Raw genomic sequence first — 14361 nt, 5'->3', positions numbered from 1 at the left:
TCTGTGTTAAATCGGAATCACACAGAACATTTGGATGGCTTATCTCTTCGCTCAGCGTAATGTACGGCTGCCGTGGACTCTTCTCTCGCTCCATCGGTCGTCTCCCTACTCAAACCATCACACTGAATCCCAATCAGAGTGAGAGGCTGAGTGCCGCCCGCCGCGCACACCTCTGCATTTTAAACCCCGGTTAAATACAGCGGGGCTAATTGTTCTGCTTCATGAGGCCGCTAGACGTGGGACCGCGGCCGGAGAGCTGATGAACAGATGCCAAGACCCAGACCGGCTGGGCCCAGACCCCGTCGCCAAGAGCCCGCCCTGGGGTGGGGTGGAGAGACGGGGGGGGGCAAAGGTGTGGCCAGTGGGGGGAGGGAGGCAGAAGGTCTGTTCACGGGGACGGGGCTAACCAAGTGAAGTATCTGGGCTGCAAAATGAATGAAGACTGAAGCCCTGAGTCTCGGGCAGCGCTCACAGTGGGGGCGAAGAATCGTAAAAGTAAAAGACGCTGGACAAAGTCCAATCTATTCACAGAAGTGCTTATGCAAATGAAGTGATCAAAAGCGACGATATGTCATCGAGTGAGCAAATCGGCCAATTCTAGAAACGGGCTCTCTCTGCGCCATTAAACCGATTCATGGAGGGGCTTCCGACAAATTAGCTCTCGGGGTTCACTGGCCTTGTTGGCGTCAGTGCACACTTCCCCCAAATAATGGAGCAGGAAGGTTGGCTGGTTCCACCACCACACATCCTCTTGATTGAGAAAGGAACTCATCTAGCGGGGATATGAAAGCATCTGCCGAGGCCGTGGTCCATTCCGACTCACCCCTCCCCTATTGACCCAACAGCGAGATTACATCTCAGCTTTTGCCTGTTCACTTCGTGAGGGGAGGATTAGAATTGGCGAGACTGCAAACGCAAGGAGAGGGTCCCAAAAAAAGGTAATGCGATGAGTGAAACTTTAAAGAAAGTTAAAGCATAAAACATGCTCTGGCTTTTTTTATGCCCTAACACAGAGTGGGTCTGTCATTCGGTTGAGTTCGCACCTCGTTTCCCACTGACGCGCGTCAGGGCAGGAACGAGCGTCGAGCATCAGCTCAGACACACATTTGCATGACGGGAGCGGTCCAAGTCGTTATAATTTGCGGTGCGCTAACGACATGCAAAACACATCTAAATATGGATGAGGAACCTTGGCACGCGCCGTGCGTCTAACGAAGCGCTTTGGGCCACGCGGTTCAACGACCTCGGCTCAGTCTGAGCGCATCGAGGCCTTGGCCGATTGATGCATGTCAGTGCTGCCCCGCCAAGATAAAGTAGCACATATTGATGGCTTTGTGCGTGCGTGTGTGTGTGTGTGTGTTCGCTCTTGAGTGCTCAAACCCCAGCGCTCGTACTAACCGGGACACCCCACCGTACCCCCCCCTCTCCCCCTCCCTCTCTCTCTCCCCCCCCTCTCTCCCCCCCTCTCTCATTAGGTGGCCGTTGTGTGTGTTTTTGTTGGTGTTTGTGTTTTTTGTGGACATTTGAAACAACAGAACAGATGGGATTGGCAACGTGGATTATCCCCATCAGAGGCATCACAGTGTAGCATAACTAATCCATTTTTTTTACCTATTGCAATTCATAACCGCATTCGCTTTTAGCTTTAATTAATTCCACAGACGGTATTGTGCGGCTGCTGTCTGCGGCGTTTGCAGGTTTTTTTGTTGTGTGCTTTCACGTATTTCGCTGGGCAATCAGGCTTTTATGCTTTTCTTGGCATCGCCAGAGCATTCGGGGCGCTCAGATATGAGCACGCCACAACGTGAACACGTTCATGTAAATAGAACAGATTGATTAAGCAACGCACACGCGGACACACAGACGCGGACACACGGACGCAGACACACGGACGCAGACACACGGACGCAGACACACGGACGCAGACACGCGGCGCGCTAACCTCGAGCAGCCCCACGAGGTACTTGGAGCAGAGGGAGATTGGCTCCAGGTCCGGGCACTGGGAGCTCCACCCGGGCAGGGCGGTCAGGGAGACCATGCCCAGCAGAGTCCTCTCCAGGCTGGGGAGACCGTAGAACCGCGGCGCATCAGACACCCGCAGGCTCTGGAGCAAGCAGAGAGCCAGCTGGCTCTTGAAAGGCCCTGCAAGCGCCAAGCATATCCTAGCAAAGGGGGAGACAGGCAGAGAGAGAGTGAGAGAGAGAGAGAGAGAGAGACAGGCAGAGAGAGAGAGAGTGAGAGACAGGCAGAGAGAGTGAGATACAGGCAGAGAGAGAGATAGAGAGACAGAGACAGAGACAGAGAGAGAGAGTGTTAGACAGTCATAAAGGAAAGCTGGTACATTTCCATCCATGGTTACGGTATAATGCAACAGAACTGCGATCCCAATCACATCCTGTAATCACAGCGTGTTGTACTAGCAGGCACATCAGCGTGTCTCTAAATATTGTGACAGCGTGAAACAATGTTCCCTTCTTCTGCACTTCAATCCCAACACTGTGGTTGCGGTAAGCAGCAAGTCTCTGAACTACACTCAACGCATAACAAACACTTTTAATTTATCCTTCCTGTGGAAAATAAAATCAATTCATTAAAATTGGAGGCAAATATGCAGGCATATTGAAACTAGATACAGCGGCAGTAAAAAAAAAAGAAAAAAAAAAAAGGAAAACTAAATGAATCAATATGGCTTCCATTGCCCGGGGCTCTGGCTGATACGGGGATCAGGGCTGAGCGTTTGATTGACGGCTACTAAACCAAAGTACATCCCGGCCCACTGTGAGACACATAATACCGTCAGATGGGCCATTCAGCTCTGATCCTCAGACATGTTAGCCGCTCTGCAGGAGACCGAGGTCTGAACCAGTGGGTGGTTCCTGTCAGTCTCTCGCAGTGTTTTGCTGCGGTTTTGTACGCGAGTGTTAACCAGACTGTGATCCCATTCTAGGGTAACATTCGATAAATGCTGTTATCATAATCAAAGCATGAGAGTAATTATTGATGTGCTTGTCTGTGTTTATTCGGTGTATGTGTAATATGTAATTCCCTTTTCATTATTTACCTTTGTCAGCACCACCGTTTTCAACCACTATTTGCATCAGTGCCAATAAAGCACTTTGCAATTTAGACAGACAGAGATAAAGGCAGACAGGCAGAGAGACAGATACCAAGAGAGACAGAGACACAGAGACATAAATATAAACAGAATAATAGAAGAGAGACAGAGAGAGAGAGAGACAGAGAGACAGAGAGACAGAGAGAGAGAGAGAGAGAGAGAGAGAGAGAGAGAGAGAGAGAGTCAGAGAACGAGACAGAGAGAGAAAGAGCACAGAGACACAGACAGACAGAGTCACAGAGAGAGAGAGCAAGAGAGACAGACAGACAGACAGACAGACAGACAGACAGACAGACAGACAGACAGACAGACAGACAGACAGACAGAGACAGGGGTGGAGCCAGAGAGAGCGAGAGCGACGGAGACACAACCTGCAGCGCGGCCTCCTACCTGTCGGGGGTGCTGGCGAGGCGGTGGAGCAGGCTGCTGAGGAAGCAGCTGACCTCTCTCTGCAGCCTCTGAGTGACCTGGCCCCGCAGCTCCTCCGCCCCCCCCTGGCCCTGAGCCGGCCCCCCGGGGCCCTGACCCGGGACGCCCGGGGCCGGGCCCTCCCCCACCAGCAGGAAGCCGCAGAGGGACACGGTGTCCTGGGGAAGGAGGGGGGGGTTAGAGAGACTCACTTAGAGAGATGGAGATGGAGAGACAAACGGGAGGGAGGACAGAGACTAGAGAGAGAGGGGACGAGATAAGAGAGAGGAACTGATATAAAGGTAGAGAGAGAGAGAGAGAGAGAGAGAGAGAGAGAGAGAGAGAAAGAGAGAAAGAGAGAAAGAGAGAAAGAGAGAAAGAGAGAGAGAGAGAGAGAGAGAGAGAGAGAGAGAGAGAGAGAGAGAGAGAGAGCGAGAGAGCGAGAGACTGATATGAAGGTAGAGAGAGAGAGAGAGATAGACTGATATAAAGGTAGAGAGAGAGAGAGAGAGAGAGACTGATATGAAGGTAGAGAGAGAGAGAGAGAGAGAGACTGATATGAAGGATAGAGAGAGGAGAGAGAGAGAGAGAGAGAGAGAGAGAGAGAGAGAGAGAGAGAGAGAGAGAGAGAGAGAGAGAGAGAGAGAGAGGAGAGAGAGAGAGAGAGAGAGAGAGAGAGAGAGAGAAGAGAGAGAGAGAGAGAGAGAGAGAGACTGATATAAAGGTAGAGAGAGGGAGAGAGAGAGATAGACTGATATGAAGATAGAGAGAGGGAGGGATGGAGAAACAGAGATGGATATAAAGAGATGAAAGGTAGAGAGAGGGAGAGATGGATAGACAAAGAGTTTAATAAAACAGACGACACAGATACAGATGGAGACAGAATGAGAGAGTAGCATCGACAAAGAGACTGAGTGAACGAGAGACAGAAGGATATTAAAAACAGAGAGGCAGAGAGGGGGATAAAAGAGATGGTGGGACAGCGAGACAGAAGGAGATAGAAGGGGAGCCAGGCAGCAACACACACACACACACACACCTATTTATAACTCTGCAGAAAGCCCTCCACCAGAGAGCAGCCTCACACACCCACACACACACCCACCAACTCCCCCTCGCACCACACATGAACCAGCAAGTGTAAAAGATGCAGACAGACAGATGTTTGTGAACCAGAGCAGTAATTACGGAGGAGTCTGCCCAGCGAGTGGAGGCTGCTCGCCCCTAGCCTCAACCCTGCGTGCAGAGCCGGTGTCAGCCTCCAGGGGGTGCCCCGTTGTTTACACACATTAATGAGAAAACCAAGGTGAGGCTGATTAAATCCTAAAAGTAGCTCTGCCAGCTACAAAGAGCCACAATCCCTGCTCTCCCCGGGCAAAGCTGGGGAAGGGAGGGGGCTGAGATCTGAGACGATAGCGCTGGAGTTACAATGGAGTAATGAGGTGATAATGGGTTTGGCGTCTGTGTTTGGCGTCTGTGTGTGCTTGTTTGCATGCGTGAGTGCGTGCGTGCGTGCGTGTGCGCGTGCCTGTGTGTGTGTGTGTGCATGTGTGTCTATTATACACTTTCATCATCCTGTGTACAAACGTTGGCGTGCTCACCACTACAGAGACATGCATGTAAAGAGTTTCTACGCGAGCGAACATGTAATCACAGAACACAGACTCAGTCGACTGGGGAGAAGTTCTAGGGAGTTCTGCTGGAAGAGCTGCATTCAAGCAGCCTAAATATAGGAGAGGACATAGGACTCGAGATCAAGAGGGGTAATGCGCCTTCTCTCCCCGGTGGAATCATTGCTTCTGCCACGCCGTTATTGCTTGCTACACCTTTAACACTCTGAGCGCTCTGAACATGACTTCCACTGCAGCAGAGACATTAACGAAGGCTTCAGGTCCGCGGATAAACCCCACAGGCTCCCTCCAAGTACGACCAAGCCAGAGGTATATAATTAATCTTGTTTTATGATGTCACCGTGATGTGACATCATCAAACAGGATTAATTGTCACTCAGGAGTGTTTGCTTAATCCATTCTCGAGCCAGCAGTGACCTGTCTGGGTGTAATTTCCATATTTTTATGGTTTGTTGACTACATCTGCTCCGTAGCCCTCGCCGTAGTTATGGTTTCTGCTCTGCGTTCTTGCCATATGTTGTCAAAGCACTGAAATTCAAATTTTGGCTGGATAAATCTTTGCCAACTGCTGTTAGAAGGACAAGTACTGGGGAAGCAAGGTAATGAAGGAGGCTGAAGCAGTGCTCAGAGGTATGAGTGGATCGGGCCTTTGCTGCCACCTAGCAGTCAGAAAGGAACTAATGACACTTTAGTCTAATGACAGTATGACTCATATACAATATAGAAAAATAGCTAATTGTAGCCTCATCTCTAATGGACCTTTGTTTTAATATATCAACATAAGTATTATTTCTGAAAGAGATAATCCTACTGTTTTCAGTTCTAAGACTAAACCTGGAAAGTGGTGACGATAACATAGCAAACAACGCTATTAAGGAGCCTAAGGAATTATAAACACTCTACTTTATCGAGGAGGAGCTCCAGTATCCATCGCAGATCCGCGTCTTCTGTCTCATTCGCATCTTTAGTCCGAGGGTCGTGTTCGAAGTAAACGTTCAGGAACGCCACGATGTCCACCAGTAAACACTCGTCCTCGACACAAGCAGGATGCACCCGGAGGAACCTGGAGACGATGGAGTGAGGACAACATGAACCACGTTGTACCCTTTATGTTAATGTACCTGGAGAAACCTGGAGGAACCTGGAGGAACCTGGAGGAACCTGGAGGAACCTGGAGACGATGGAGTGAGGACAACATGAACCACGCTCTACCATGTATGTTAATGTACCTGGAGAAACCTGGAGAAACCTGGAGGAACCTGGAGACGATGGAGTGAGGACAACATGAACCACGTTCTACCATGTATGTTAATGTACCTGGAGAAACCTGGAGAAACCTGTAGATGATGGAGCTAGGACAACATGAACCACGTTCTACCATGTATGTTAATGTACCTGGAGAAACCTGGAGGCGATGGATAGAGGACAACATGACCCACGTTCTACCATGTAGGTTAATGTACCATGCCATTAGACCCGCTGTTAAATACTGCAGGGTAGGGCATTTTGTGGATGAAGGGGATTAAGATAAGCGGGTGTTCTTTAATACATCCATGTTTTGGAGATGCTTTGAAGGTTGTTTCCCTGTTCGATAACTAAAAGTAGGCTACAAATCTTTCACAAGAAGTTGGTATCCAATAACAAACTGTGTGGCGTTGGGATTACAACTGCAAAATATTATGTTATCAAAAGCAACCTGTAATCACATCCAACAGTGCCAGTAAACATTGGCTTGTAGCGCCGACTGCATTAGAGAAGAACGATCAACACATATAACAGAGAGTGATAATTAGATGGATGTAGGTAACCACTATGAATGCAACAAGAGGACTCTGTGATTTACTGCATGTCGAATTGAACAAAGATATGTTTTATCTCAGTGTTTGAGTTTCAGCTGAAACAGGGGGTTACGTTCCACTTAACCGATGCGCTTTCCGCTCTCTGTTTATGTATTCTGAGATTGTTTGAAACCGGTTTGTGCTCCTCTTTTGGCAAGGTCACGTATTCAAAAAAGCACTTTAGATCAAGTTGTTTGTTTCTCTCCTGGCAATTTGAAAGGTTAACCAAACTAAAACAAAGAGCTGAGAGGCCTGTCAGTTCTCATCTAAGACTTAAGGAGTCTGCTTCCTCTGTGTCCCGTTAATAAACTGTGATGGTTGGAATACAGAAAGGAGAGAAAATCTTGTTGTCATACTAATCTCCAGTAGAGAAACAAAAACACCACTATACAACTATGAAAGTCCCAAGAAACACAAACCGAACCTGCTCAAACCCAAGGCCAAACCTGTACCTGGCGATGGCAGTCTGCCAGCTGAGCGAGCCCAGAGTCTTCCTGCAGCCGTGCGATTGGCCGTGCGCGAAGGCCAGCATGTCAATCAACAGGTAGAGGCGGAGCCTGCCGAGGGCGGACCTCACGGAACCGTGTCCCGCCGCCATGACGATGTCCTGCACGCAGTCCAGGAGGCCGGTGGGGAGGTGGGAGGTCCGCGCGTTGAGGACCTGGGCCTCGGAGAGCACCAGCGAGGGGTGGAACCTGGGGACGGGGGACATCCGTTAATACACACAGAAACATATCGTTGGCAAGGCTCGGGGCTTCATTAAGCCCCAGTAAGATAAGACTATTAATCCCCAAGGGATATTCAGGTGTTACAGCAGCGCAAAAAGAATAGTGCAAATCTACCAATATAAGAACACAAATAAGAGAAAGAACACTAATAATGGAGAAACATAACTTTAACAGGACCGCAGTCTACGGGCCTCGCGAGTGAGAGGTTCTGATCCCTGCCAGGTCATTAACAGCACGGATCAGAGAAGAAAACAAGAACAAGCCCCTCTGAATAAACCCTAAACGACTATAAAGGAACAAGCGACGTTTAAGGTCAGGCATTGTTGGAGACGCCTCGACTCGGGGTCCTCGGCCCCCCGTCTGAGTCGAGTCTGAGGAGCGAGGCGCGTGTTTGACAAGTGTCTTCCTCCAGGGCGGCCGTCGGCCGGGCTGAGGTTGGGGTGACATTTAAAAGTCGTTTGTGTTCGGGACGGATGGGACCTGCGGAAGCCGTCCTCCTCGTTCTAACGGAGAGACTCTCTAACTTTGATTGACTTATCCTACATTCTCGCGGAAAAACAGCGCCGGCAAACTCTGACAAGGAGCCCTGGGAGGATTGTGAAGCGAGGTCTAAAATTAGCGTTTCCCTCGATTTGCCTAAACACAGGAAGACAAGAAAGTATTTGTTCGAGGTGCGGCGAACGGGTAATAGATTAGCTCCCTCGCAAATTAACTCGTTTTATATTATGCATGTTCAGGAGGGCGGCAGAAGTGAACACCGACATCCCGGTGGAAAGGATTCATCTCAGCGGTTCTGTTTCAGTAAGCACTCCTCTACCGTACTGTCGCAGCGAGTTTGGCTCCGTGAGGATTGATCCATCTGCCGCTCGCTCCCAAAGAAAATCCTTCGCTGATGCGATTAAGAAAGTTAAAGCGCTGTGCGACACACTCATCTGTTTGCGTTAGGTCACATTAGGAGGAAATGAAGACGGATGACAGCTTTCTGAAAGACCCCCCCAAAACACACAGTAGCACACACAGACACACACACACACATACGTGGAACACTGCGAGTTGAGCTAGACATCGAAGAGGAGGTTGGGGTGTCGAGAGATCCTTCTGCATCGTCATGGTTTTAATTGTTCAATCACATCATAATTAGAAAAAGATAATGAATGCATCCGTCTTGCTTTTAGCTGCCGAGAAGTTCGGAGTCTAAAAATATTATCCCAGGGCGTGGATGAAATATTTCGCTGGAATCACTCGAACAATCGTCGCCGAATTAAAATGAACTCAAAACTTATCCAACCAACTTTGCAGTTACCCTAGTTATGGATATCCGCAGACAAAACCATGCCCTCTTCTCACCTGCAACTAATGAGGAAGGGAACATGAGTACCCTAAACGCCTCACCGCGGAAACTTTCCCCATTCACCATCTTTGGTCCGAGCAGTCTAAAGATCTATCTCTGGCCTCGTGGAACGTGTGAGTGTTAAAACGCCATCTGGGCGGTCCTTACTCGCTGACATCGCTGCGAAACCCCCGGAGCTCGTCCAGAAGGCCGTCCAACCCGCTGTACCACGCCGTGTTCCAGGCCAGCTGGAGGGCGTGGCGGGCCGGGCCGAAGGTCAGGAGGTCAGCCGCGGGGGTCACCACGCAGCAGTGGGGGCTGACCGCGTGGTGGGTCGCTGCCCGGAAGGGGATTCTGAACCTGCCAGGGGAGGTAATAACAGGGGGAGGAAATTGTCCAATTATGGCGGGGATTTATGGTAATGTGTGAACCGATTCACCACCGATCTTTCTCGTTTGTGATTTCTTTAATTCCTATTATTTTAACGGTCTGGGTCGGGCGGTACCTCCGGGTGACTGATAGCGGCAGAGAGAAAGTTGCCAAAGTTCCGTCCAACTTCGAATTCCCAGACCTGAAACAGAGAGCAACCTACTGTAAAAGGGGCAGGACAGAATAGCGGCTACGCTGTTCGATGCCTACACAAAGTGTCAGCATCCATGGGCAATAGGCAGCGTGCAAGTCTGCTCAAATTGCCCCAATAGTACTAAACAGTTAGATCGTAATGGACACACAATGTCGTGTTTGCTTTATGAATCGTTTCGTCAACATCAACGATAAAACGGTATTAAAAAAAAAGGGGTGTGATCAATAACTCACCAGAAGTCAACGGTGGCGATCTCATCAAAAAGCAGCAAGCACATGAGAACAGCTGCCTCATATCCGCTGCCTCCGTTGTCCTTCACTATTAAGGAGGCTGTGGGAGAACAAGACACACCCCGGGCAATTAATCTGGAGCGCACACACACACACACACACACACACACACACACACACACACACACACACACACACACACACACACACACACACACACACACACACACACACACACACACACACACACACACACACACACACACACACACACACACACCTCACTCCCTATGCTTTATCACCTTACTTTACGAGTAGTACGTTTAACGAGCAGAGTGTATAAAAAAAAGTCACAAACTCAAAAAGCTCAATAAATAAGTGCAAGTCGGTACCTAAGCAGCGCCAATGCTTGCTTTGGTGTTAATAGGGTGAAGATGGAAATGCTTTTTGACCCCTAAAAACATTTAAAGTCAGAGTTGTTTCTGTGGTAAAGGATGGCAGTGTATTTATTGGGAATTAATAACTGGGGAGTCCAACGCCTTTGGGGAGACTGAACGTTGCACCGTGGAACTTTTCACTGCGGTCTTCACCTTTTTGTTTTAACGTATTTCTAACTTTTATCACTGCGTCATCCCTTTAGCTCAAAGTGTTTAAAATAATAAAAGCCTTCCCCTTTTGGGAAAATGACAAAATGTCCCGAGAGAAACATGGCGGGTACTAGTTTTCCCGCAGGGCTCATACCTTACAAGAGGACAGGAAGAGACATGTTTTAAACGCCTGGAGTAGCGCAGAGTGATGTGAAGCGGTGGAGGAGGTGGATGAGGTTGCATTATTGACAAACATCATCCATAACTCCTGTCAAACAGTTATCGAAGGCCGCAGTGTAATAGTTACACGGTTTACGCTGTTTGTCATTCAAGGCAGAACGACGCGGTACGATCTCATACATAAACCCACGAGTCAGGCTCAAGGCTCCAATTAATTTCTCTGGGCATAATTGACAACAACTGTGTGTTTGGCGCCGTGCTTCATGATGAGAGATGTCCACAAGGCGCCCAGGGCGGCGCGCTGCAGCACAGGGCTTGCGACGGCGCCTCAGCGCACAGCCGCCTCATTAGCATCCTGCTAACGCGCCGCTTACTGCTGTGATGACATCGTCTGAGGCGTTGCATCGCTGACTGCGTGTGTCTGTGTGTGTGTGTAAAGCGTGTGCGTGTTTGTCTGAGTGTAAAGCGTGTGTGTGTGTCTGTGTGTTTCTTTATCTCTTTGTGTGTGCGTGTGTGTAAAGCATGTGTGTGCGTGTCGGTGTGCGTGTAAAGCGTGTGTGTTTTTATTCCTACGAGTGTGCCCCCCCCCCCCCCCATGTGGAGAGGAGACCCTCAGAGCGCTGGCGGCGGCAGTCTTAACGAGCGGCCTGGTGAGCGTACCCCTGAGCAGGACGTGGAGCAGTGGGGGGCGCTGGGAGAGGCTGTGGCGGAGGGCGGGGTCGGCGAACACCAGCTTCCTCAGCACACAGAGGCCGGGCTCCAGCAGGCCGTCCATGCTCTGGGGGGAGGGGGGGGGGGGGAGAGGGACGCACACGGCAATTAATTGTGGCCAATTTGCTCGGTCTCTCTCTCGGTCTCTTTATCCCTTCGTCGATCCCCCCGATGTTTATCTCCCTCGCACGCACACACACGTACACGCAGACACACACACACAAACAAGCAAACACAAACACACGATTAAAGCAAGACCTGCCCTGCACCCACCCACACACACACACACACACACACACCCTCTGCTTGCTGTCGTTTCACATAAGCGGCCCTAAATGTACGAGTCACAAACAGCACATGCTTGATTGAGTGCAACCCGCTGCCATCGCTCCTTAACACAATTTAGTCCTCCTGTCCTAATGTCCAAGGCCCTGTTAGACCACCTCCACACTGGACAGGCTGACGGACCATTAACACACACATACACACACACACACACACACACACACACACACACACACACACACACACACACCATTAGCCGTGAGTCACAGAGCGGTTAAGCAGGCGAGCTGTAACAGGAGTGCAGAGATCGCGGCTGACCAGTCTGCCCGTCTGATGGAATTAGCAGACTGCCGCCTTCATCATCCTCCTCATGCCTCACACACACACACACACACACACACACACACACACACACACACACACACACACACACACACACACACACACACACACACACACACACACACACACACACACACACACACACACACACACACACACAAGGCATAGACAAAGACACACACACGCAGACACACACACACACACACACAGGCACATAGAAAAAGACACACACACGCAGACACACACACACACAAGGCACATAGACAAAGCCACACACACGCAGACACACACACACAAAGACACACAAGCACAGAGACACATGCACACACTCAGACCCATACACACGCGCACACAAACACACACAAAGACACTCAAGCACACACGCACAGAGACACATGCACACACTCAGACCCATACACACACAGAGACGCATACACACAAACACACACAAACAGACACTAAGAAACACACACAAACACAGACACACACACACATACACAAACACACAAAGAAAAAGACACAGACAAACGCACAAAAAAGACACAAACACTTGTGTGCAGAAAATGTGTGTGCTGGAATTTGTAAGCGATTTACATTAATAGGCCTGCACACCCCTTGGTTTTTCCTCCTCTAAAGGGATAAGGGAGGGATTGTTTTCTAGCCGTTGAATTGTGTCTAGCCTTGTTCATTCATTTGCTCGTTAAACATCTGTGGTTCTGTGAGTTATCATTATTGGCTGTTCCTTTGTTTGGGTTGTTGTTCCTGTACCTTATTGCCGTTTACACTCTCCATAATGAAAGAAACGACTGTGTCCGCGATGCCAAGAGCCTTCAGCACGGGGTGCATGGCTGTGTCTGCGGGGAAATAAGAGAAGAAATCAATATGTCGACGGTAAACATTTGCATTTTCCTCAGGATTTGTTTATTCAGTTATTCTTCCCGTTTGCCTGACAAACATATGGCCGTGGGAAGACAAACACTTCTGCATCGGCAGAAGAGTACAGAGCCCACAAAGGGCCCCGTCTCGAGATCTTCCTGGACATTGATGTGTTTTGAATAGTTTCGCTGAAGTTTGGCTCCCATTGGGTTTCACGGTGGGCTTCGTCTCTCCACTGTATACGACGGCGCAGAATGCAGAGTTTCACAGTATTTTCTACCCACTGTAAAAGCACTGGAGATATCGGCATGCCACGAAGAGAGTCATCAGCCAGAGAACCAGGTTCGATTCCGACCTATTATCCTATGCCACAGGTCCTGTATGTTGTACGTCCTGGCACTTAACGTACACTCATTGTATATTGCACGTCTTTGCACTTAAAAATATAACTTAGCATTGTGTAGCATCTTATCCTAGCTATCTTTGTCGCATACGGGGAATGGGTTAACCTAGTGATTGTTAGTGCTTGGCACTTGGTTCTATGAACATCCTTACTATTCCAACAGCGATATATTGTTGTTGCTCTTCTTCTGAGAAATGTACTCATTGTAAGTCGCTTTGGATGAAGGCATTTGCTAAATACACTGAATGTAAAGGAGGTTCTCTCACCCTTTTCACCCTGTCACCTAATTAGTGAGGGACCAAGATGGAGGCTGTGTCTATAGGATAGGAATCCTATAGGATAGGTAATGCTGTCGGTCCATCAGAGACTATAGGAGAGAGACAGGTTTATAACCAGAGGTCATGCTGTCGGCCCATCAGGGACTATAGGATAGAGACGGGTTTATAACCAGAGGTCATGCTGTCGGCCCATCAGGGACTATAGGAGAGAGACGGGTTTATAACCAGAGGTAATGCTGTCGGTCCATCAGGGACTATAGGAGAGAGACGGGTTTATAACCAGAGGTAATGCTGTCGGTCATCAGGGACTATAGGAGAGAGACGGGTTTATAACCAGAGGTAATACTGTCGGTCCATCAGGGACTATAGGATAGAGACGGGTTTATAACCAGAGGTAATGCTGTCGGTCCATCAGGGACTATAGGAGAGAGACGGGTTTATAACCAGAGGTAATGCTGTCGGTCCATCAGGGACTATAGGATAGAGACGGGTTTATAACCAGAGGTAATGCTGTCGGTCCATCAGGGACTATAGGAGAGAGACGGGTTTATAACCAGAGGTAATGCTGTCGGTCCATCAGGGACTATAGGATAGAGACGGGTTTATAACCAGAGGTAATGCTGTCGGTCCATCAGGGACTATAGGAGAGAGACGGGTTTATAACCAGAGGTAATGCTGTCGGTCCATCAGGGACTATAGGATAGAGACGGGTTTATAACCAGAGGTAATGCTGTCGGTCCATCAGGGACTATAGGAGAGAGACGGGTTTATAACCAGAGGTCATGCTGTCGGTCCATCAGAGACTATAGGAGAGAGACGGGTTGATAACCAGAGGT

General features: G+C 49.3%; 1 protein-coding gene across 1 annotated transcript in view; it reads right to left on the bottom strand.

Annotated features, from left to right (window-relative positions):
- Nucleotides 1-14361, bottom strand: part of rttn (rotatin) — a 63912-nt gene that overhangs the window by 31313 nt on the left and 18238 nt on the right. Inside the window, exons 20-28 of the mRNA XM_056584649.1 lie at nucleotides 12737-12822; nucleotides 11291-11408; nucleotides 9867-9963; nucleotides 9556-9621; nucleotides 9219-9410; nucleotides 7445-7687; nucleotides 6058-6217; nucleotides 3506-3702; nucleotides 1943-2162 (exon numbers count right to left, since the gene is read on the bottom strand). Coding sequence (XP_056440624.1) covers nucleotides 1943-2162; nucleotides 3506-3702; nucleotides 6058-6217; nucleotides 7445-7687; nucleotides 9219-9410; nucleotides 9556-9621; nucleotides 9867-9963; nucleotides 11291-11408; nucleotides 12737-12822 — 1379 coding nt within the window. The remainder of the gene's footprint in view (nucleotides 1-1942; nucleotides 2163-3505; nucleotides 3703-6057; nucleotides 6218-7444; nucleotides 7688-9218; nucleotides 9411-9555; nucleotides 9622-9866; nucleotides 9964-11290; nucleotides 11409-12736; nucleotides 12823-14361) is intronic.

Source organism: Gadus chalcogrammus, chromosome 23, assembly GCF_026213295.1.
Source record: "Gadus chalcogrammus isolate NIFS_2021 chromosome 23, NIFS_Gcha_1.0, whole genome shotgun sequence".
NCBI classification, from domain to species: domain Eukaryota; kingdom Metazoa; phylum Chordata; class Actinopteri; order Gadiformes; family Gadidae; genus Gadus; species Gadus chalcogrammus.
The sequence above is the reverse complement of the archived record's forward strand: the minus strand, read 5'-3'. Positions and strand labels throughout refer to the sequence as shown.